At 39.9% G+C, this 25279-nt stretch overlaps 1 protein-coding gene across 2 annotated transcripts in view; it reads left to right on the top strand.

Annotated features, from left to right (window-relative positions):
• Positions 1-25279, top strand: part of sntg1 (syntrophin, gamma 1) — a 42641-nt gene extending 17362 nt beyond the window's left edge. Inside the window, exons 7-19 of one of the 2 annotated variants that reach the window (XM_026150064.2) lie at positions 70-113; positions 452-493; positions 838-964; positions 1516-1598; positions 1901-2031; positions 4582-4711; positions 10574-10612; positions 17172-17288; positions 18919-18990; positions 19431-19583; positions 19769-19861; positions 23199-23309; positions 23440-25279. In XM_026150064.2, coding sequence (XP_026005849.1) covers positions 70-113; positions 452-493; positions 838-964; positions 1516-1598; positions 1901-2031; positions 4582-4711; positions 10574-10612; positions 17172-17288; positions 18919-18990; positions 19431-19583; positions 19769-19861; positions 23199-23309; positions 23440-23622 — 1325 coding nt within the window. In that variant the 3' untranslated portion in view covers positions 23623-25279. The remainder of the gene's footprint in view (positions 1-69; positions 114-451; positions 494-837; positions 965-1515; positions 1599-1900; positions 2032-4581; positions 4712-10573; positions 10613-17171; positions 17289-18918; positions 18991-19430; positions 19584-19768; positions 19862-23198; positions 23310-23439) is intronic. The other variant, XM_026150065.2, reaches the window with a different exon arrangement.

The raw sequence follows: 25279 nt of genomic DNA, 5'->3' as shown, positions 1-25279 counted from the left end.
TCTCCCCACTTCCCGTCATTTTCCCCCTCCTCTTGTTTGTTTGCGTTAAAGCGACTGTTCTCTTTCCAGCTGAACTGTCTGGGCTGCTTTTCATCGGAGACGGCATCCTTCAGGTAACACGCCGCATTAATGCGCGTTTACACATCTCATCCCACACCGCGAGCTAACACGTTTCCTCGTTCTTTAATAATTCATGCGCCACATGTCCATAAAACTGTGTGGCGTAATTATGCGTCCCTATAGGCTAATAAAGGTCTTTAATTTGTTGCATCTCTTTCACCCAAAATAAATAAATAAATCAATTAAAGAAAATCTCCCACATGGCAACAGTTTTTGCCGCAGATGTCATAACAATTATTATGCTGGCCCCATTAATCATTTTGAAGATAAAGCTACAGTGATATGATGCCAGCAGTATCATTTAGGCTAACCGTGTTATTGTTGTTTCCAGATAAATGGAATAAATGTCAGGAGCTATCGCCACGAGGAAGTGGTAAGCTGTCAGCTCATATCTCATAGTTTCTCACCGCTGCAACAACTCTTTCAACAGCTTATCTTGTCTCACTTCATGATTTGTATCTTTCTGACATGTAAAGCCATTTTTTTCTCTTTCATTCCTGCCTAAATTCATCTGTAAGCAATATGTGTGAGTAAGGAGCATAAAAGTTGCACTCTGTAAATCCCTTATCTTGGATTTCCATTCTTAGCGAGGCTTTGGCACACCATGTTTCATCACAGCAAGCATTCAGCGAGAAAAACCTCACAGTTTACAGCTTCTGTAAAGAAGACCAAAAAAAAAAAATATTCCCAAGGTTTGTTTGTTTTTCTGCTTTCCAGGTCCAGGTTTTAAGAAATGCTGGTGAAGAAGTGACTCTCACGGTCTCTTTCTTAAAGAAGACTCCAGCCTTTTTGAAACTGCCCCTTTGTGAGGACTGTACATGTGAGAACCCTCTCATTCACCCCGGTATTAGGTCTAAGTACATAATCACTATTACCGCTGTGGAAAATAATTGGCCAAGAGTATTTATAGCTGGTGGGGTTTTTTTTTCCTGTCTAGAATTGGTCGCCCTGGAAACAATAAATTTGAGTCGACTTGAGAGAAATAAAGAAAAATACGCCCAGCTCCTGCTCCATTTATTTTGGACTTCCTGTCTTGTTAAGCACTGAGTAAAGATGCTGCTTTGAGGAGTAAACCCATCTCAAGCTTCAGAAAAGATGCTAAAGACTAAACTGCAGTAATTAACAAAATCTCAGGATTGATTGCTCTCGTATGTCAGAGCTTTATTGTGAGACATGAAAGCATTTCATGAAATCCTTTCATTTGCGTATATAGGGCAGGTTGACTGGCCATCCAGCCAGTCAACGGAATACAAATTGGCAGAGAGCTGGAGCCGACTTGAGCAGCAGAACAAAGTAACACGCTTTAGATGATGGCTGTGATTCATTGCTGCTAGAAACCTTGAAATAGACGGGGGTGTAGCTGTGGGTTTATTGTTGTTTTCCTGTATGCTGCAGGCATCCCCAGTGACCAGAGTAGTGGGACCTCCTCTCCTCTGTGTGATAGTGGCCTGCACTTGAACTACCATCCTAACAACACGGTACTTTTTCATTAGCCTTTCTTTTGATTGGCTGATTTAGTAGCTGTCCTTTTGTAACTACGCAGCAGCAGATGCCAGAAAGTTGTTTCCATGCAACTGTCACTGCTTGCTGATAGCTAGGATGTTCTATCTTTATCTTTTGAGGACGGCAAATCACTTTTAATCTGCAGCTTGTGCTGTCTGTGCATCCGCAACAACCGTATAGTTGCAGCAGGACTCGGGCTCTTTGACATGGGAACAGCTTCAAATGCTGGAGGTGGGAAGGGGCTATCTCTTCTAACTTCGGTTTCACACTTCTGCAGGACACCCTGTCCTGCTCGTCCTGGCCCACGTCCCCAGGGCTTCGCTGGGAGAAGAGATGGGTGGACCTGCGCCTTATTCCTCTGCTACACTCACGCTTGTCACAGTATATCCCCGGCTCTGACGTTTCCAGGTGAGCTCTGGGACTTCGTGCTGAAGTGTCAGTTTCTTTCTTCTTAAGATGTTAGTGCAGAGATCTCTTACATTTTAAATGCTTGGGGATTTTCAAATAGAGCACACTGCAATGCTCCATCTATAAATAGACTGTGTAGAGTGTACCATTAAACACACGATCAGTATTTGGCTGGGTTAACACTTTAACTTATGCCTCACTGGTGTCTTGTGATTTGGTTGGGTTAGTGAGTAAAGCCAGATTTATGTTCCTCTGCTCGTGTCAGTTTGGGCAACTCTTTGGATACGCAGAGAAAAGGATTATAGTAACTGAACCAAAAAGCCAATAGTTCGTTGCCTGGCGCCTGTCTGGAACAGAAAAGGGACATGATAGTGAAGTTTACCACAAAGCAAAAGAAACGATTTTATATACACAGTAGTACATACACTGTATTTGTAGTTCCAGTTCACAACAGCTGTCCGATGGTGCTTTACAGTGTAAAGTAAAACCCTGCAGTATTAGCATGAACTCCCACAATCATACAGTCCCTGTAGGAAACACCCGGTGCCACCTGTGACTCAGGAGGTAGAACAGATCATCTACCAGTCGGAAGGTTGGTGGATCAATTCCCTGGCTGCTGTTAAATACACCTTAAAGTACTCTTGTGGAAGATACTGAACCCCAGATTGTGTGCACCCAAAGCTTGTATTAAGTGCTCAGTTAGAGCAGAAAAGCTCTATATATATAACTTCAATAAGGAAGATCTGTAATCACTGAGCAGCCTGCTTTTTAAAAAATTTTTTTTTTTTTTGCCTGTCCCATTTGGTTCTTTAGCCGTCAGAATTGTTGTCTGAAGACCAACAAGGATACCCAATGGATTTACTTTGCCAAATGGATCATCACGGCATTGCCGTATTGGTCCATTTGATCAACCTTTGTTGTTATTGTTTATTTTATTTTATTTTCAGTTGTTACAGACGGGACAGACATGACTGAGGGATAGGAAAGGGAGAAAGAAAGAGGAAGGAAAAGAAAAACAGAAGGGAAGAGGGACAGTGAGAAAGGGCACTTAAAAAGAGAAAGAAGAAAAGAAGATCTCCTGGATCACCTGTTGAGAGAAAAAGAAGAGAAAACAAGCAAAAAAAAAAAAACCAGAGCAACATACTAAAAAGAACACCATCACGTTAATCTAGCTAAGTGTAAACAGCAGTAAATACTAAATATTGAATGTTGTTGTGTAGCAAGCAGGACCGACAGCGCATAATGTGCTTAGAAATAGCAGCCAATAAAGGTGTAGTTTATGTCTATGAACAGTGAACACCCGTGTGCACACCTGTGTGGATCAGTGCGCTTGTATTCAAAAGGTTTCCCTGTGTAATGGTCTGCTAGAGGATGTAGAGAGCCATAACCCTGTCCCCCAGGGCATGAAGCAGGCATGGAGGAGATCCAGCCTCCAGACATCCAGAGGCCCCAGAGTGAGAGAGCCCAAGTCGGACCACCGGAGGGACATTCGTTCCACCCTTCTGAGAAGAGCTGAGGAGAGCCCCAGATGAGGGGTCACCCAGTAGCCACGAAGCAGAAGCCAGAGGGGGCTGCAGTGGCGTGCCCGCCGGCTCTGCCGGCAGCCAGCTGTGCCAGAGTGAACCGAGCCGCTTTCCTAGGCTGCCAGTCTGTTCATTACATCACTGCCACTTTCACACACTATCAAACTCAATGCCAACATCACCTTCTTGGAGCCAATCAGCCTCTACTCTATATGGTTTAAGTCTGTTTTCTCTGTCATTCTTCCTTTCAGGCTCTCATTTGTGCAACCAACCTCCTCCCCATCTCCACCTCACCTGAGTCACTCAGACCTAATTTAGGAATAAATTCTTTACAAATCCTACCATGTGAATTCATGGATTTTTTTTTTCACATTCTGTCTCTCACAGTTGAAGTGTACCTCTGGTGCAAATTACTGACCTCTGTCATCATTTTAGGTGGGGGAACTTGCACAATCAGTGGCTGACTAAATACTTTTTTGCCCCACTGTATGTAACTGTTCTGGTTTTATCTCAATAACTGCATATTGCTGAATATGTTTTTGCATTTATTTTTCATATTGCAGGCACAGCTTTTGGATTATATTAAAAAAAGAAGTGAACATTTAATATTTTGAGGTTTTTGATCACCTGACCAGCCTGTTCCAAAAGTAGTGCAGTATTCAAAAAAATTAAAAGAGAGAAAGAAATATAAATTCCCCCAAATCTGTTTTCATATTATGCATGTGGATCGCCAAAACAAGCAAAGTAACTAATTAGTGAGCTTGCACTTAGCTTACGTTGCTAAATTAATTAATCTTGGAAAATTGGACGCTCAGTTTTTCAAGTTATTAAACAGCAGCATTTTTCACCACAGTCAGTTTTGCTTAGTTTGTTATCACAGGAATCCCAGAGGAAGAGTTTCCAATGCTGGGATGCAATGAACTGTCTCTAATCCCCTTTTAAAATAAAAACAGAAACTAAATATGAATGTGTAAAATATTTGAAATCCTCCCCTGATCTTTGGCTTGTGTTTCTTTTACTCTTTCAGGAAAAATGCTTTCCAGGTCATAGCAGTGGATGGTGTTTGCAGTGGAGTTATACAGTTTCCCACAGCAGAAGAATGCTTGGACTGGCTTCAGGCAATTGCAAGCAACATTTCCAGCCTCACCAAGCACAATGTGAGTAAGAAGCAATAACAGTTGTTAGCTCTCGTGGTCCCACATGTAAACCAGCAGGAAATTGGTTTGGGTGTTCATGCAACACGCTTGCAGTTTGTGGATTATCTAACAGTTCCTTTCTGAATGTCACAACATTAAGGGCCGTAGACACGTACTAGTGGGCCTTCTCACTACGAATAAAGTTAAATTTTATTCCTGAGTGCTCGAAGTCACAATAACAGCAGCCTCGCTGTACTACACTTATTCCTTCCAGCTGCCAGTATGCACTCATATTATCTATAATTCATCCAAAAATATTGCATTAAAATGAAACCACAAGGCAGAAAGAAACAAAGAAATGACTGCGTTGTATTCTTTCTCTTATTGTGAATACAATTTTCCAAGCTCTACTTCAGCTTTGTGGAAAACCTGTTTATGTGTTTTCAGATGAGTGGTCATGCTCGGCAGGGGTCTGAAATACCAATACTGCTTAACAAGCTCCATTGCTGCACATCATTGCTCATATATGAAAAATTGATACATTTAACATTTTGTATTTTGGTTTATTTTCATTCATTTCCATGTAGAAACTTCTGGTATTTTTTGGGAATTACTAGATAGATAAAAACACGGGACCGACTGAGCAGCAGTAAAAATCAGGGATTTGTAATTATCGTGTGTGTGTGTGTGTGTGTGTGTGTGTGTGTGTGAGAGAGAGAGTGTCTTGGGGGGATAATGGAGCCCTGATTAATTAGAGTGGACGAAGTGAGGGACATACTAAACATAACACTGATGACTCACTGCCAGCAGTTTTAACAGTTGAGAATGTATTCCTGTTCTGGCCTGAGTACTTAGTGAAGGATGTGAGTGAGCTGGTAACATACAGTAGATGGATTTGCTGAAAAAAAATGTGTCTTACTGCATGACATTTTAAAAAAATGTTTATTTTGACTTCACTCATCAGAAAGTGATCTTACGGTTCATTTTGCAGCTTGTCACTTGTCTTTTGGTCACATGCTGATGTGACTGAGTAATTCACATCAGCATGTGAATTGCATGTGAATGTGAATGCAGAGAATGTCCAGATGCAGTGTAATATTCCATGTGAGATGGGGTTTTTTTTTCTGCACTGATTTGTTCATGAAGCATCACCGACTTCAGCGGTACTGCTGGTGGTGGCCTTGTGTCCTTGAGCGAGATACTAAGCCCCAGATTGCCCTGGATATTTCCGCCGGTGTGTGAGCTGCTGTGATAGCTTAAGTGCTTGGAAAAAAGCACTGTATGATGTGTGGATGGCTAAATGTGGCTCGCAGTGTAAAAATGCTTTAAGTGGTCAGCAAGACTAGAAAGTGTTACACAAATACACATCCATTCACCACTCACCATGGTCACAAACTGCATTGTTGTTGTTTACACTGCATCATTTACAACCTTTCACTGTTGTAGGAGTGAGCAGATTGAGGAAAATGCAGTGAAATATTGCACACAAATAAATTAAAACTCCACATTTAAAACTATGCGATCATCAATGTGATTACAGTTCATGATGAGAGGATGATGACTAAAAGGCTGAGAGTGCAAGCTGTCCAGTTGTTAACACAAATGTCAGAAGATGAAGATGGGCTTTGAAAAAATGTCAGAGGTTCCCTGTCTTAAAATTGCACTCTGTTTTCTTGGGATTTACAAATCTGTTATACTAACTGAAAGATATAGCCTCGAGGTCTGAACGGTAAAGCTAGTGGAAGCTGCATTCTTTCTAATGGCCAGCAGGAGGCGACTCATCTGATTACAAAAAGGAGAAGGTTGCAGTAGGGCTACAAGAAAAGTAGCCCACTACTCACTGAACCCAAGAACACTTTCTTCTAGTCCCCTATTCAGAAGGAGTCACTGCAGTGGGTAGCTCTGCATATTTTCAATTGAATTCAGTACAATTTTAATTATTATGGCTTCAAATTTATAACAACAGTTGTCTCAAGATGCTTTATGTTGTAAGGTTAAGACCCTCCAACAATAAACAGCCCCCTTTGAGTAAGCAGTGTGATGGTGAAAGGACTATTTGATGCCCTTCCTGACGCAACCCCAAAGGAATTTGTGTCTCCTCACAGCATCAAACCATGGTTGGCACATGTGTAAACCACTATGCTGTTGAATTACTACATTGAAAATATATTTAAAAATGATCCAAATCAAAAAAATTGTCTTACGGGAGAAATCAAGGCTCCTCCTGCTAGTGCTTTGAAACTGTTGAACATAAAGCTTTAGGTGACATCATGGCGACTCCTTCCATGCATGTTTGGGAATCACAAATCTGTCCAAAATCTAAATCCAGATGCAGATGTTGAGATATTTTAGTCTGGAGCAAATCACCAGACCAACATGTCTGCACAGTGTAGCTAACCACACATACTGTAAGTATTAGAGAGTATTACATAACTATTTAATTTGCGTTTTCCAGCTACATTGTGAGTCCAGATACACTTTAACCAGTCAGGGTCTGGCATATTTTAGAATTTGCATAATAATTGTATTTATATTACATGCTAATGTGCTTTGTGGTTTCATCCTGTTGTTATTCCACCACTATAAAACTGATTACGCTCCAGAGACAAATAAAGGATTTATTGATTGCTTGATTGTGCTGCACATCAGCCACAAATTGTCCTACAAAGATTTTAAAAACACCATAAAACCGCCAAACTTATTTGTGGCTTTGCATCGTGAGCTCAAAGTAAATGTTAATAGAGTGACTTAAGAACCGGAGAAAATCATGGAAACGAGACAGAGATATATTAAAATTAAGGCTCTAATGGGGGCCGGGGGTCATCCTTCGCTCGCTTACATTTCAGCTGATCTGTTTGTACTCAAACACTGAAGCATTCGTCACAAAAAAAGTGCCTCCAGTTCTCTGGGCGATGATGGAGGAGGAAATCCACTCAGCACTGCACAAATCCCCATAAAGACTCCGTGATGTTCAGGTCTGGTGACTGGAGAGGCCATCCCAGTGTTCATGAAACCACTCTTTAATTTATTTAGCAGCGCACTTTAAGGCATCATTTGAAGGAGTGTGGAAACATTAGGAAGGGAAGGTTTTTTTACTCCATTGCTTCTAACAACTCCCACTAGTCAGCTGCACAGCGAAGCAACAGATATCGTAGGCTGAACTCGTCCTGCCGCCTCCCTTCCAAATGTAATTGTGAATCAAATCAGAAGTAAGAATGAGCTTGAATCGTGACTCATTCGTCATGACTCATTTCTTTCTTGTTTACTGCTCCCCACACCAGGTTATGTCTTTGTGCCTTGACCTTGTGGTTTCTTTAGCACAGCTGTGCTTCAGGTTTTCCAGCTCGTTCCAGTATTTTCTGCCGAGACTTGGGCTCAGAGGTGCTGATTCGATTCCGAGGCAATTTTCAAAGCTGTAGCTCAGTGGCATTGAGCAGCTCCACTGTTAAGTGTCTGTCCACCTCTGTCAGCGAGCTGTTCACCTTTCATTATGCAGTTGTTTGGTTTACAGTGTGCTGTCATGAATTTTGAGGCCAATTTTCTTAAATTGGAAGGCAATTTAGTTGTTTTTATAACAGCCGAAGACTGAATTGCTCTGTTATTTAGTTTCTAGAAACAACCGAATAAAGCACAAGCTCCCAGTGGTGGGAAGCACCGAAGTATATTTATACAAGTACTGTGTTTAAATATAAAGTTATTTATATTTTCTCTGATGATTTTCATTTGAACTAAACAATATTTATTCATTTAAAGGTTTTAACTGCAGCTGTTAACTTTACGATTTCAAATAAGTAAATTAGAAGATATCAACAAGGAAGAAAAAAAGGTGTTTTTTTTCACTTCTGCTGAACAGTGATGCTTATTATATAGATTTATTAAAAACCCCTGATATTTATCATATACTGGCATATATCACCTGTTGGAGAGTCTGGTACCCAGTGGATACTATTCTTCTTCTACTATGAAGTGCAATCCTGTGTAATGTGTAATCCAGTAAATTCATCATAACTTTTATTTTTACACTTACTGGCTAAATTTGTGCAGTTATACTATATAACTATATGAATATAGGGTGTTTTTGCTACTGGGCTCGTTAGCCTTTGGTGCAGTTCATTTGTGCAGCACTTGCACTCATTTGTGGACCAAGCAACCACCAAAAGACCCTTTGGAGGAGGGTTGTCTTTGTGCGGTTACAAACAAACTCCAAAGTGGTTTATTTCAGGTGAGAATGTGATCAAAGCCTGATCCAACCCAACTACCAGGTGTACGCTATCCTGTTGCCAGGTATTCTTTCCAGATGTGGAAAAGTATCATAGCTGTGTAAAATGAACCAAGGGCTCATTTGATATCTGCTAGTCCAGAACACAGCACCTTCTTCCTGTACTTACTTTTGCTGCTCCCGCCTGAGACAGATCTGCCCAATAACAGGACTTGAGCGTTCTCATGTGGTGTGTAGTGACACATTTTGATTCACTTTTGAGAGTTTTCTCTGTGTGAAAAGAAACCAACCCACAAGAAAAACCTGCAACTTTACAAACTGATCAGCTGATTTAAATTGCAGGTGTGAAAATGCCCTCAAAGAAAGGGTCCAAGTACTCCTTTCACCACTGCCAGCTCCTGTTGTGACGTAGGGTGTTTTTAGCCTCTTTAAACATTGCTTTGTTTTCCCCCTTGGTGTGGTTCATTTGTACAGATGTGGGCACAGTAATCATACTCAGGTAAAGACCAGAAAAACTGTACTGAGTCCGTTTGAAGGTGTTCTCAGTTCTCAGAGTGCAAACTCCAGAGCAGTTTGTTTGTTTTGCCTCGGGTGCCTGAAAAATCACACAGATAAATAAAAACTCATTAGGAGTAAATTATCCATGTTTTCCACTAATCCAGAATATGGTTCCTTCTTCCTGTGTTTACTTTTATGGCTCCTGCCTCAGACACATCCGGACTGTAAGCAGACTGGTTATTCGTGACGCATGTTGGTTCACTTGGAGCTCACTTGGAGTTTTCTTTGTGCAAAAAGAAACCAAACAATGAGGAAAATCTGCAAGTTCACAAGCTCATCAACTCATTGGAAGCAGAATGAACAAACTATAGGTGTGAAAACGCCACCTCCAGGGCGCCCACAAACTTCAGTCAAACTTCTCCTGTTTGTATTTTTAGATACGGTGAAATGTGCACAAGCTCCTGCAAAACTTGAAAAACCGGACCCTTCAGAATTTCCTAATTTGTGTTAGAACAGGATAGACCTGCCATCTGAACAAACCCACCGTCACCGCTCACATATATTCAAACCCGGCTCACATCCTGACAGTTCATCTTCTGGAAAAAAAAACCAAAAATCGTGTTTTCTCTCTGGACCCAAACTTCAGCTACATCTCACAGTAAGCTGCTGCGACATTTTCCTCCTTCTATAGGAGGATGGCATGAGGACCGGACAGCTTAATTTGGTGTTCAGCTCCTAAGGAAGAGTTATTTTGATAGTAAAGTGTGGATTAGGTGCAAGCGATACCTGTGATCTGAGGAGAATGTTTTAATTTAAAGGCTGACTGCTCACTCTGTAGTCCCCCCGCTTTTATTACCACAGAGAGAATGGATTTTAAAAAAAGGATTTCTTTTAGGAACAGCCTCGGGTCCTTGTGGAAATGACTCTATCTCATTTTGAAATTTGCATGCTTTGACTAAATGAAGTATCTCAAACCGTTTTCCTTCAGTGCCGTGGTTAGTATGTTAGCACGGAAACTGTAATTCATGTTTATTTATTCTTGGAAGCTTTGTCACTGATTGGCGGGCCTCGTGGGCTCCTGCAAATATGTCGACCTTGTCAGCTGTGTCTGATTGTTAGCAGGAGATATTTTAATGAGTTACTGACATTCTCACAAAATTTCACAGGTGAAGAAGATTAACCGGAATTTTCCAGTTAACCAGCAGGTAAGATGTTTTTCCTCCTGCAGCGGTTGCGTCTTAAGATCTTCATTTTGCGTTGTCGGGCATTCATTTCATCCTTATCCTGACAATCAGAAGTGAATATAACCAGTCAAGAAAAATAAATAAATTAAAAAGAAGCCATCTATTGCAGCACAAGAGGAGCGTTTGCATCATTTTTGTCCGTCCACTGAGACATGATCAGAAAACTGTTTAAGCGCTTTCAGCCAGTTAACTCGCAGAGCGTCATCTTTCATTTAAAAAAACCACAGCGAGGCTCTTCTTTGTTACTTTTTCAATCTGGTTTTCTGACCCACAAAGAGACATGAATCCACTTGACAATTCATTCAAGAAATGAAACAGCGTGAGACGTGCCTGTCCCAAATCTTTCACTTGCTTGCAAATTCTTTAAAAAAACCCAAATAAACAAACAAAAACCTGCAAAAAGAAAAGCAAACAAATAATTTTCTCTTGGCACAGTCAACCTGTGGCTTCCTGAAGAGTGATGCTATGATATCTTTAATATCTGAACTGATGTCTTGCAGCACTGCCGATTGAGGCTTTGCTTTCTTTTTCTTCATTTCCCCGTCTGTCTAGCTGCTTGTCCTTGCTGCGAGTGCTAAATTACAAAACGTTTGCTGGGGTACGCAAAAGAATGAAGTACACACATCAGCCACAACATTAAAACAGACAAAGTAACATCACATGAATGTCAGGCACCAAACTTTCCGAGCAGAACGCTGCACCGTAGCAGGTGGTAGGTGGTTTTAATCTCGTGGCTGATGGCCGTGTGTCATCATGAATCAGTGTCAGTTTTCTCTGTAACTTTCCTCACCCATACACATCACATGTAATTGTTTTGGTCAGACTACAATATAAAGGACTGAAAAGGTGTACTTGTGTAATTGGACACATAAACAGATCCGTAAAGTGTGAGAAATGAAACTTTCGGGTTAATTTTTTGACTCACATTAATAAACTTTAAACTAATTCATCAGAGAAGAAAAAATGCACTAATACAATCAAATACTAGTCACTATAGCTTTACAGGTGATATGAAGCTATGGTCAAATATATATTTCAGCTCAGTTCAATTCAATAGTTTATTGTCCTACAAGGCAAATTAGGTTAACAACAGGGGCCACGACAACTAACACCTGCAGTAGGTCACTACAAAAGCTCAATGATGGCCCCTTATTAAATATAACCCCTAAAAAAAGTCTTGTGTCTGCTTAAAGCAATGGGACAAAATGCTATAAACTATTTATTAAATGCTGTTTTTAAAAGCTTAATAGGTAACTAAACCTGTCATACTGCAGTATTAAACACCTATAGGCATTGTAAACCTTTGTGGGCAAATCTAATAAACTGTTGCTTTCTTGTGTTTTTATGTTTACTTTGTGACCTTAATTTATCAGGTTTTTCAATCTGTTGGAAAAAAAGAAAGACTACTGATTTCCAATCCTAAAAGAAAAGTTTGTAATTTTAGTAAATTCACTTATTCGCTGTCCTTTCTGAGACTCTGATTTCACTCTCTGTGCTAAACGTGAAGCTACCACCCTCAGCGTTGAGACAGGAAATTGGGAAAAGGATAGTCTTTCCAAAAATAACAAAATCCTACAACATCCCTAAAGCTTAATGATTAATACCTTGTAGCTAGAGCTGGGCGATATGAGATTTTTTCATATCACGATATGTTTTTTTCATTTCAGGCAATAACGATATCTATCACGATATAAGCCAAATAACTATATTTGTAAGATTTAAATGTGCCGTTGCTCACAAGTAAAATGTGAAATAATCAGCAGCTTGTTTTTATTTAAATATTTATTTCCCATAATAAGTTCAACAGGGTAGATGTACTTAAGGAACATGAGACTTTTTCAGATAGATAAAGGCAAATATTGCAAACTACACAAAAGGCAGCCGCTAAAGCGTTTAAGTTTCAAAATAGAACAAACGAAACAGACTAAATTGTCAATTCCACTTAGAAACAAAATATTAATTCTAAAAATAAATCTTAGTTTGTTTTACAGAAGATCAGACAAAACTGACTAACTTTTGTCAATATCAAATAAACTGAGAACTAAAAGGAAATTCTCAATCTCTCCTTGTTGTATAGCTGAGCTTTTCAAACAGTTTTAACAGTTACTTTAGTCTGACAAAAGCCGAATGACGAATTAGCGCTTCCAGTCAGAGACTGAGGCTACGTCCACACAGACACGGGTATTTTTGAAAACTGAGATTTTCCGTTTTCGTTTTAAAAAATAATCCCGTCCACACATAAAGGCAGAAATGAAGGAAAACGCTGCTATGAACATGCCAAAGCAGCAGGTGGCGCTAGACTCCTAACCGTGCAGAAATGTTGGCCAATCAGAAGTCTAGAAGCCTCGGTGGGAAAAAGTAAACAAAGCTGGGGCATAGAAGCAGAACAGAGTCGTATGTGTGGAGGGACAGTAACTGTGTGTATATGTAAGCATTTAAACACTGCAGAGTAGAATTAACAGTAACAGTATTGTAGAAATTCATTTCACCGAAACAATAACGCGGCGCACAGTGTGACGCATGCACCAGTTTATTGTATTTCCAGACTTGCTTTCGGCACAATTTACAGTGCACGCTACTCGGTTTTTTTGTCAGACTTGAAATAGCCAAAATACCTTCACACTACGGAACTTCTTTGGCTCTTCCGTTCGACAATCTCTCCGGCATTGGAACCATCATCTGTTTTCTCTTCGGTCACGCTCGGTTGATTTTTCTAGTCGGCACACTCATTTCCTCCATTACCCGCTGGCTGCTTCCCAAACAAACACACGTGCGGCTTGGCACTTGTGCTATATGGTAACAAGTCACGCGACGTGACGCTGCGGCTGTGATTGGTTCGGCTCCGCGCTACTTAATTTGGATTGGCTGACCTTTTTTTTTTTTTTTTTTTTTTTTGAGGACAAGAGCGGCGAGTCTATCGCGATAGCTTAATTTCTCTATCGAGTAAAAGTTATATCGCGATACATATCGTTATCGTTCTATCGCCCAGCTCTACTTGTAGCTTATGTGTTTAATCTTTCCAAAAAAAACCACAGTGTAAAACAACAAGCCAGTGTCTTTCGTGAGAATTACGTGTCACACACACAACACTGGTCAGCACCAGGCAGAGTGTGGACCCAATTGCAGGATTTAGAAGCAGAACTAAACTCAAAACAGCTTTACTGCTGGAAAACTCACAGGAAAACTAAAATGCAAAAACTAAGATAGCTGGGGCCCGTTCTTCGTACCTCGCTAAGTAGGTTAGCCGGATTAGATTGTTGACGATTTCGCGTGATCCTGGATCAGTCGGTTCCCCGAAGCTCATCCGGGACTTGCTGTCATAGCAACAGAGCCGTAAGCGTAAACCTGCTCGGGAGCAGGTTTACTTTATGTAAACAGGATTAGATCGCGGCCACGCAGGTATGTCCGCTTCATTTATACGAAAGCAACAGCGATATTCCACCACTGTTTCACCATAAATAAATATTATCAATGTAACTAAAGATAATGCAGCACTTGATCCTTTTATTGATGTCACACAGATACATACAGGTCATTTCCTAAAAAAGGGAAATGTACTATTAACATTCTATTACATGTATGTGATTATTACAGATGTAATTCATATTTCAGAGTAGCAATTGTAAATTACTTCGTGTAATCAAGATGAGAGACCACGGCTATAAAAGCGAAGGTGGATTTGGGAAGTCTGTCGCAGCCATGTCCTGTCCGTATACGCGAGCCACCCATTGCGGAAGGTGCAAGATTGATAAGGAGAGTCCTCAGAATTCAGCGTATATTGCGGGACAGACAGGATCCTTTAGCTCAGCGCGACAGTGTGCTCATAGAGAGATATCGATTTTCCCGTGAGGGTATTATTTACATAACCAACTTGTTGACGAGGGGGTGCAGGACCACCACCTGTCTTTTTTTCCTCTGCCCTTTTCTTGGTTGCTGTTATGAACAAACAGAGTATTACAGGCCAGTATTACCTTGCCAAGAGACGAAAAGCAATCTAAGAGATAAATATTACCATTCTGTAGAATACTCCTGTATTCCACTTTTACTTGTTCCCATGTTCTTGTGGGTCCTGTTGTGGCTCTAATGTGAAAGGGGATATAATATAACATATTATAATATAATATAATGCCATATGATATTGGACAATATAGTGTCATATGATAGATCTACCCTACCGCCTACTGGTGTTGGCCAGAGGGGCCGATGGCGCGATATGGCAGCCTGGCTACAACCGTAGCTGCCTCCACCAGTGTGTGAATGTGGGAGTGAATGAATAGTGGTATCGTAAAGCGCTTTGGGTGCCTTGGAAAGCGCTATATGAACCCAATCCATTATTATTAGTATTATTATTAAATTACCTACGAGTTTGATTTGTCAGCAACTTTCTGCCAGCCCTCTCTCCTTGCTTCTGCAGCCTTTGCAGTTTTCTCTTGCGTTTTAATTAAACTCTGAAACTCCTGAAATCCCTCACTCATGAGTTCTTGCTCTGCTGCCGGAAAATACCGAGCGCGCCCCTTCGACATTTTCGCCGACCAATCAGCGGGTTGCCGATCAATGTTTCTACTATCGATGCGTAGCCCCTTTTACGACACCCAGTGATGTCACATTACTGCGTCCAGCTGTACTAATCGTCAACAGCAGGCGTGTTCGGGGAACCGGATTAGCGAGCTCACGGTTAGCGCGATGATTTGATCTTGGATGTGTCATTTGATCTTGGATGTAGTAAGCGACGTACGAAGAACGGGCCCCAGGAGTCAAAAATGCAGGAGACTCAGAATCTAAGAGAAAACAGGTAAAAGGGAACATGCAGCTCAAGAGGACGACGTGACAAAGAACTGAGGACTTAAATACACACATGAGGGAAGAAGGCAGAGTGGAGAGACCTGATAAATCATCTCTTAAAACCAAAACAAATCATGAACTCAGAAAGAGCTCAGGGTCCAAAATGCAGGGACCCTGAAAACCAGTCACCAGTTTGTTCACTGATCTTGGCCAATTTGGAAATTCTGAACTGGGTTATTTATAATAATTGATAATTTGGTACTTTATCTTTGGATTTTTATTAGAATAATAACATGTTCTATTTGCTTTTAAGAAATTATAGAGTTAGCTTTGTGAGACGTTGGCAACTCTAGGTTCAGGGTGTACTCCTTCAATGAGTCCTGCACGTTTTTGTATAAACGACTCAATAATAATCAATAATGCTCAAAAATAAAATATATAGCATAAAACATATAATAGCTTTAAAATAGTAAAAGGGGGGTTAGGTGGGGTTAGCCAGTTTTAATCGCATTTTGACTAAAACCCAGCGACAGATGCACTAAGCCAGCAAATAAATTTATGTTAGCAAAACAAATTAATTTAAAGGCAGAGGCTGTTTCAGTTAGCAGGGGGGCCCACAGGAAATCCGAGTATTTAAACTGAGTCAGTGTAGAAACAGCCCCCCCGTCATCTCTGTGGCATATTAAAAATGTATTATTATGTGAAAAGTGGCACTGCACAAGGGTTTAAATATAATTTTGTGTTGGGAAATTGTTTTGTAAAGTGAAAAAACTGTATTTAGATAATAATAAGAAGAAGAAAAGCTACAATCCTACTTACGTAGCTTAATAGTGCACAGGTCACATATTCAAAATATATTTAAAGTAGCTAAAGTAAATGTTTTCATTAGGTGGAATGACCGCTTTCTGGGCCATATACGTAATATTTACTGAATATTGAATTACTGACATGTAAATCTTCATATTGCTGCTGTTGATGACTGATTTTAATCACTTATATTGTTGTTGATCTGTTATGATACATTTTAACAACGAAACAACAAGTAATTAAAGCTTTCAAAATAAAAGCAGAATAACGTGGAAATAAAACCTCGTTGAAGTACTCGTTAAAGAGCTAATATGCTCCATTCTAATGGTGTTGGAGATCACAAGATTAACAGTACTCTGATCTAGTGCTTTGGTGGGAAGGATACACCAAGTAATCCAGGGGGGCTGGTGCCACCCCATGGTGGGGTTCTGGACACACCCTTGAATATAGACATACTTTTTTAAGTTTTTTAAAAGTTTTTTTTATAGTTTTTTTTTTTTACTTTGATGAGAAATACAATTTTAAACAATTAACTCTGCTATTTTCCCTTTCATCTAATTTTTTGTGAAAGCCACAGGAAACCAAAGGCAGATGGGAAAAAGAGCTGTATGTAGCCATGGAGCCACACGTTTGAGACATCTGAACTCGATGGAAAATAGATTTTAATTTAAATCTTTTGTTATTAAAGGATCATAAAACCCATAAAGTTTATTCAACTTTAATATTAGATCAGTATTTCTCTTAAAGACTACAGTGCACTGCTTTTATGACTACCGTACAAGCCATTTGTACTCGGTCAAATATAGCAGCACCGAATAACCACTAAACTAAACTGACTAAAGTCTGTTTTTAGAGCTTTTCAACAACTATTCATTAGATTTTACAGAGTGGCATAAAATAACATGCCTTTGTTGTCTTTACCCTCTGATAGATTATCTACATGGGCTGGGTTGACGAGAAGGAGCAGGACTCCGTTCAGGACCGAATGTATTCACCAAAGTTCCTCGCTTTGAGGGGTTCCTCCCTCTTCAAGTTTTCAGCACCTCCTGTAAGTTTTCCTGCCAGCGTCTGCATTTGAATGGATGTCATTCAGCTCCATCGGGAGATTTTCATTTGATGCTAATGTATTGTTTAGGGAGAAAATGCTTAGGCAAAAAGGAAGCAGCTCACTCATAATCATTTGTGCTGCATTGATCTTTCACTTGATTGATGGCGATCATTAAATCTGTTTACATTCTGCCAGCCACTTAGGTGATTATGACAAGAGGGATAAGCTGTCGATGGTCCGGGAGATGAGAAAAGATTGATAGATAACTGAAATTGCCTTCTCAATGTGAATGTGCTGATATAAATGGAAAATGCTAATGTGAATAGATGGTGGGATGTAGGAGCCTGCCTATTCAGCAGTGACGACCAGATTCTTTATTGTTGAAGTTACCTGTGACAAATATTTCCATTCACGTGGCAAGGAGACAGCTGAGTCCGACAACCATTCATCAATAACTGTGGACACAAATGGCTATTGTACAGTCATGTTTTAGAAATCTGTGGATGGGCACGGCAAGCCTTGAGGGCTTTGGATTTCAAACATTTCTATGAAACTATAAAGAGTATAGGTTGGTGGCTTCTTTTCTGTAGACTTTTCAAAACCAAAAATGTAAACGTTAAAGTGTAAAAGATTAATAAATGAGTTTATCTGTTGTGTTATTACTTACAGTGTAACCTCGGATTTGTTCTAAATTACATAACATTAACCAACTGTTTTATATCAGTGGGTAAAAGATTACAGTAAAAACAATTCTTGCTCAGTACAACAGACTATATAAACTTTTTAGAGCCAGCATGATATTACCTATTAGTATCACTGTAGGAATCTATAGAATAGGTAGGAGCCAGGTGCTGCTAAACAATGAACTGATCATCAGCAATGCCAGTCTTCCCAGGAGTGGATGCCCCTGCAAATTTACTACATGATAAGACCATGCAATGCTCAGAGAAACTGCAAAAAATGTTCATGATAATACAAATAGAAAAAGACTCAGTAAGTATGAAAGGAGAGAGCCTCTGTTCTCTAAAAGAACATGGCAGCTTTAGGTTTGCAAAGTTGCATTTGAACAAACTCCAAGACTTCTGGGACAATGTCCAAAGTGGAGACGTTACCCACAATGTGCAACATCACAGCATATCAGCACAAACACCTCATACTGACTGTCAAGCACGGTGGTGGAGGGGTGATGATTTGGGTACCCTGCAGTCACTGAGTCATCGTGAATGTCAGTCTGACTCTGGAAGCTAAAGTTTGTCCTGTTACACTGGATCATGTAACAGGACAGGGATCCCAATCACATCAGCAAATCTAATACAGGATGGCTGAAAAATGGCCAAGTCAATATCCATGTGTCTTTCTGTTGTAAACTTTCTATGGGGATTGGCCCCTCTTTTGGAGATAGCCTCAAGTGGTCATTAGAGGAACTGCAGTTTTTGGAGTTTATAGTAAATATAGCGGCTCTTTATTTGATTTTATATTTCAAGAATGAAACACAAACTTATCTTTATGTTGTCCTGACATTGTTTTGTTTTTTTTTGTTGCAAATAATTGCAATATTATTTAAAAGTATTTCTACCAAAACAAATACATTCCTCAAATAAAATTTGAAAATTGGATGTGACATTTTCAGGTGACAACATGGGACTGGACGAGAGCAGAGAAAAGCTTTACTGTGTACGAGATAATGTGCAAGATTTTAAAGGTATGTCGGTCCTTCTTTTAATCTGCTTCCCTGAACATTTACAGAAGCATCTCTCAGATCGGATACACTGAGAATACTAAGTAGCAAACTGAATCTGAGGAATGCCCTTATATAACTCACTTATTAATTTGCATGTGTTCTTTTCCAGTCCCACAGAGACACTCAAGGTTCACATTTCATTGTTCATTCTCTCCAGGTTCGAGGTCACTTTGAATTTCATAGTGGGAATTTATCTTGAGTTCATTATCTAGAAACTCATTATGGCAAACCTAATTCATATAGATTCACATATTCAATCAGATATACAGTAGGCTGACCTTAGACTGCCTGTACAATTTAGGTTATGTAAAGCTATGCAAAGACCCATAAGAGGAAAACATTGTCTGCTAAAATGCTTTAGTAATTCGCTTCAGGAGACTGCCTTGCTGTACTTATTTTAGGACAGTGACCTTCTGGACAAGAGGAAGCACTGCTTCAGTGTTCAGACAGAGAGTGGGGAGGACATGTTCTTCAGCGTGGAGCTGGAGTGTGAGCTGCTGATCTGGGAGAAAGCTTTCCAGATGGCCACTTTCCTGGAGGTGGAGAGGATACAGGTCTGCGCCTGAACGGCAGGAAATGTACCGGGAATTGTGACAGTTTAAATCTTGCATGCGGTTCCTTCTCAGTTGTTTTAGTGCAGAGATTGATAACGCCCACATGACTTTTAGCAGAAGAGCAAAGATGCTCTTGTGTCCTTATGTAACTCCTGTGGTTGACATCTTCTTTTCTTGTTATGCAGTGTAAAACGTACGCCTGTATTATGGAAAGCCACCTTATGGGACTCACTATTGACTTCGGCATGGGCTTTGTGTGCTTTGATGCTGCGTCAAAGGTGAGTGAAGGACAGTGTTTTGTCATCAATACAAAAATGGGACACTTACAATAGGAGATTCATTATTTTACCCAGTTTGATGAACCTAATCACGGCACCCCAGCTTCCCCTTTTCCTTTTTATGGTGCTGCTAACTTATTCTGCACTGTGTGCATTTTGAGTTTGAGCACATTCGTTTTGACAGCTGGTTCCCCCAAGCTCAAACGTCTCACTCCTGCCTGCAGTTCATTTTGGCCTTTCACCAGGTCTTAGAGCAGACTACTCAACTGGTGCACATTATGTGGATGAGCAGGACACAAGCACTGACATATTGTTCTGTAAGATTTTGGCCCTAATTCCTGCAATATGAAGCTCCAGTGTCCCCCAGGGATGATAAAAAATGTTGCCAGAATATTGTTTACAGGCAGAAATGCACAAATTACAATCCAAATGTAAACTGCAAGTGCAGACAAATACATGGAGCAGAATTACTCCATGATTGAAAGCTGGAAAAGGCAGGATTTAAAAACCAGGTTAATGTGAATTTCAGTGAGGAAGAAAAAAGGCAGGAATATAACTGAGGTGTTTATTCATCAGAATTTGCCTTTCCATAAAAAATCTTAATGAAACATACAATTAAAAGGTGAAAGCTATCAGTATGATATCAGTACAGTAGATAAGATAAGATATGGAGACAATATGGCAAACACAGGAACATGTATAATGTAAATGTGGCTAGAACTTGTGTGTAAGACAGTCTCTTTTCAGCCTACAGTGCACTATTACACTCATGCAACACAAATATTCACATCCTCCACTTTTGCAGGCTGAGTGAAAAAAACACATGAGAAAAAAACATCATTTTTTTCTTGATGGTTGTTTTTTTTTTGGAGATTTTAAATCAAAGGGCCACTCGTGTATCATAAAAAAGAAGTACACCCTGGAAGAAACAGTTGTAACAGTGATTTATATAGGAAACAAAGAAATCATGGCTCCCGCTGACACTCTTTCTCTTGTTAAACTGATGACTGATGCAGTCACTCTGGTGCTTATTTTTGGAGAAAAAAAACTGAGGCACTTATAGAGCTGTTTAACCTATACAAAACAATAGAAAATAATCAGAGCAAATACCAAGCACTAGGTCACTATGTTAGATAACTTTGGTTACTGGAGACAAAGTATGCAATCAATGAGAAACGTTGAAAACATCACATCTTTAAAATCTTCTTGCTGTTTATTTTGTTCTGTTTCTCCGGCCACTTAATTAGATTCAGCTGTTTGGTAGCTAAAATATCTAATCAGCCCATAACAGGATCTGCAGAAGTTCAAACTGAGTATCAGAATAGGAAAGGAAGGTGATTTCAGTGACTTTGAGCATTGGCTGCTCTGAGTATTTCAAAAACCTGGATTTTCCCACAGAACTGTCTCTAGAGATTATAGTACAAGGTCCAAAAAAGAGGAAAATATCCAGTGAGCGGCAGTTCTTTGGGGTAAAGAGCATCAAAGGATGCAGCAGATGCAGCAGGAACAGTAGCTCAAATAACTACGCGTTACAACCAGCGTGCAGAAGAGCACGCCAGGTGTCACTCCTGTCAGCTAAGAACATGAAACTGAGGCTACAGTTCACACTGGCTCACCAAAACTGGACAAGAGAAGGCTGGAAACACGTTGCCTGGTTTGAAGAGTCTCGACTTCTGCTCTGACATTCAGATGGTAATGCCAGAATTTGACGTAAACAATATGAACGCATTGATCCATGCTTCCTTGTATCAGTCGTTCAGGCTGGTGGTAGTGGTGTTGATGGTCTGGGGGGTATTTTCTCAGCACATTTTGGATTCCTTAATATCAACTGATCATTTACTCACCAAACCCTTCCTGGGTAATGTTGCTAAACCTGTCAATCCCTTTATAACTACAGTCTATTCATCTTCTGATCGATTCAGCAGGATAACACACCATGAGCTCAAACAAGCTCAAACTGGTTTCTTGAACATGACAGTGAGTTCTCTGTACTCAAATGGCCACAACACAGTCACTAGATCGCAATCCAATAGAGCACATTTGGATGGCGGTGGAACGGCAGATTCACATCATGGATGCGCAGCCGACAACTCTGCCGAACTGTGTGATGATGTCATGTGAATACAGACCAAATCTCTGAGGAATTAGTGCAATACTGAAAGGAACTAGGAGGGTATACACTCGCCTAATAAAGTGGGCGGTGAGTTATTTTGCAGTTAATTAGATCATTTGTCCCTGAAATGAACAGCAAGACTGAAATGATAGGTTTTCATATAGTCTGTATATGACCTACTCATCGCAAGCAGCTTTTCCTTATCTAGCATTACAGTTGCCCTGTGAATGAAAAATAATATCTGATTTCAATAAACTGAATATTTAAAACAAATAAGCAATATAAATGATTGTTACAAACATTCTCATTATACAGGTCATTAAGCACTCGTACTGCTATATTTTGGATTGTAATACTGACACAGTAATGTGCAAGCCTTGGTTCAATGCTTCATGCAGTCAAAATGGAGATGCTTTGATTTAGTTCAGGATTTGTGGTAATTTAATCATATCAGAGTATCAATATTTACTTCTTTCTTTTCATCTGTAAATGAACTGCAAATTAATGTGTTGATTTTGTGGTACAAAATAGAGGAAAAGTAAAAGCAGGAATAAAAATGAGCATTGCACTGGTCGGGTGTGGCTTTAGGAGGAAGCTGATTTTGTTCTTTATCTTTCATGCAAGAAAGATACAGAATATGAAATGCAGTGATTGACATGAAGGAGATGGTGATATCGGCACCTCTGACAAGGTTAGCGGGAGCCAGATTGAATTTTAAAGGCAAAGCAGAGGAGAGGTGACACTTCTGTGGCTGCACACCGAAAATGCTTCGTGAATATCTGCTTTAAGTTAAATGAAAAATGTTCATCTGTATTGCAGGGCTAAAAGATTTAATCAGACTGATGTTGCAGTTTTAATTAGGCTGGTGGGAGTTGTTTCAACAGTATAGGAATGTGCAAATAACTTGGCTAGCTGTCTACAAGAGGAGCCATGAAACTGAGTCAATGCACAGCTTTTGTTTATTCGGTTCGGCATTAATTGAATCACCGAAGCTCTGCTATGCAGGTGAAATTACTGTGGCTGGTTAAATTTCCCCAGTGGTAAAAATAACACTCCAGTTTCTGGTTGATCTGCTGACGTGCCCCATTTCTCACCGGATCCGCGTGGATTTTAACGTGACTTATTCATGAAAAAAGTGACACCAGAAATGATTCACAAATCTGAGCGCGGAAAATAAAGACATATTGTTTTTGCTTTAGTTATGTTGTTGCGTTTGCGTTTCAGGCAGTGCTGTGGAGATACAAGTTCTCCCAACTAAAAGGGTCGTCTGACGACGGGAAAAGCAAGATCAAGTTTTTATTCCAAAATCAAGACTCCAAATCTATCGAAGCAAAGGTAATTAAATTTGACGGATGTTTAATGTTGCATGCCAGAAAATAAGTCAACAAGATTTTCAAAGCAGCACGGCTCTATAAAAATTAATCGCTCGTGTGTGATTTGAGGATTGATTTTCTGTCTCTCTCAGGAGCTGGAGTTCTCAAACCTCTTCGCAGTGCTTCACTGTATTCACGCTTTTTTCGCTGCCAAAGTCGCTTGCCTGGACCCGATGTTTGTGGAGAGCCAAGGCACCGCGACCACCACTGGGATCGCTTCTCTTTCCAGTCTCTCCTGTAATTCACAGACACCTAAGCTGAAATACGCCACTTGACAGGTGCTGCTTTCACTGACCCCTTTTAAAAAAGGACGCTGCACTTAATCATGAATGTGGCCTGTGTCGATGGTGGACAGGAGACCTGGAACACGTACAAACTCGGACATTATGGGGGGCAGCTGTGCGCACTGCTGGAATAAAAGACCTCTTTGTGAGAGATTACTTGACGTGTCTGCAGATTTCTCAGATTTCTGGAACAACTGTGGGCTGAAACTTCACAGAAAGACTCAATGGACACATAAGGTGTGACTCAAAAGGGTTTTTTTTAAATGTGATTTTGTCTCAGACATCCTTATAATCATTTACAAAAGAAAATGCAGTTCTTTTCCCAAGCCAGTCTGCTTTTCTATGTAATTTTATTGACCACTTGCAGTTTAAGCAACATAGATTCTAGCCTTTTCCCCACTTCAGATGGTACATCACTTGAATTTCTGCAAGGTAAAGCGTGGACACTGGATATGATGGTATGGTGTGTAATTTGTGATACTTGATACCTTACGTTTTCTTTTTTTGGTGTGTTTTTGAGGTGGAAACTTTTATCCATAATTCAATTTGCTGAAAGAAAAACCATTTTTCAGATTAGAGTCTAACTAAAAGCTAAATGGCAACATCAGTCTGGTCTTATAACACAAAATCAGTTTAATTTTGACAAAATTTAATTACACAGATGTTCGCTGGCAGCGTTGCTGGATGAAATGGATTTCTTTATATTAATTTCCTCTTTTCTTTATATACCTGTGTGAGGTAAGAATATGTCTATGTCTTGGATTACTGACTATGAAGGCACTTTGATGATCAGCTTCACCATCAGCTCAGCCATAAAGGGACGAAAACACTCGAAACATGATTAGAAACACCTTCCACGATGTTTATAGCACTTTTGATTTTTTACCCCCAAACCTGATTATGTAAATAAACACTGACATTCAAATGAACTCAAAGAATTATGAATTATGGTGATTACTTGAGGGATTACTTGTAGGGATTAAGGCATTTGTTAATTTGATGTGCACCCTAGACAACTAGGTAGATAGCTCATAACCTTGTGCTCTCTTCATCATTTACTCTATGGACCAATTTAGAGGAATAAAATCAGCTATGGTGTATTTTTGAAAATATTTTACCTTTGTTTTTTTGACCTGTAAATAAAACAAAGAGGAACTTTACATTCACAAATGAGAAAAAAGTAGGAGGAAAATAGAAATATGTAGCACCGTTGCCTCCAGATGTTCCAGACACCCCTTTAAACTCTGCACAAACTGTTTGTAATGCTGCAGAGCGACAGCTAAACTATCATAGTCAAAAAGAGTTCAGGTCAATTAGCGCAATTAGTGATGCTCTTACCTTCCATTTACAAAGAGGAATCCAAACACAAGGGGCCCGTTGGTAAGTAAACTCTAGAGGATTGCGAATTAAACGGGGTCAGTGCTTTGTACTGTGCGGCCTTGTTAAGCTGATACGAGTGTTTGATGGGAACTAATGGTGGTGCAGTCTATGCAAAGAAAGTCTGAGCTTTTGTGCTTTAAAATTATCCTGGTCGCATATACCCTTATAACACGAGATCTACAGAGTGAGGTTGATTTTATTTTTTGCAGATGTTTTATTAACAAATATCCTGTGTAATAAATGAATAAATGAGACCTTTTATATCATG

The sequence above is a fragment of the Astatotilapia calliptera genome, chromosome 18 (assembly GCF_964374335.1).
Source record: "Astatotilapia calliptera chromosome 18, fAstCal68.1, whole genome shotgun sequence".
NCBI classification, from domain to species: domain Eukaryota; kingdom Metazoa; phylum Chordata; class Actinopteri; order Cichliformes; family Cichlidae; genus Astatotilapia; species Astatotilapia calliptera.
This window is presented reverse-complemented; position numbering and strand designations above follow the sequence as displayed.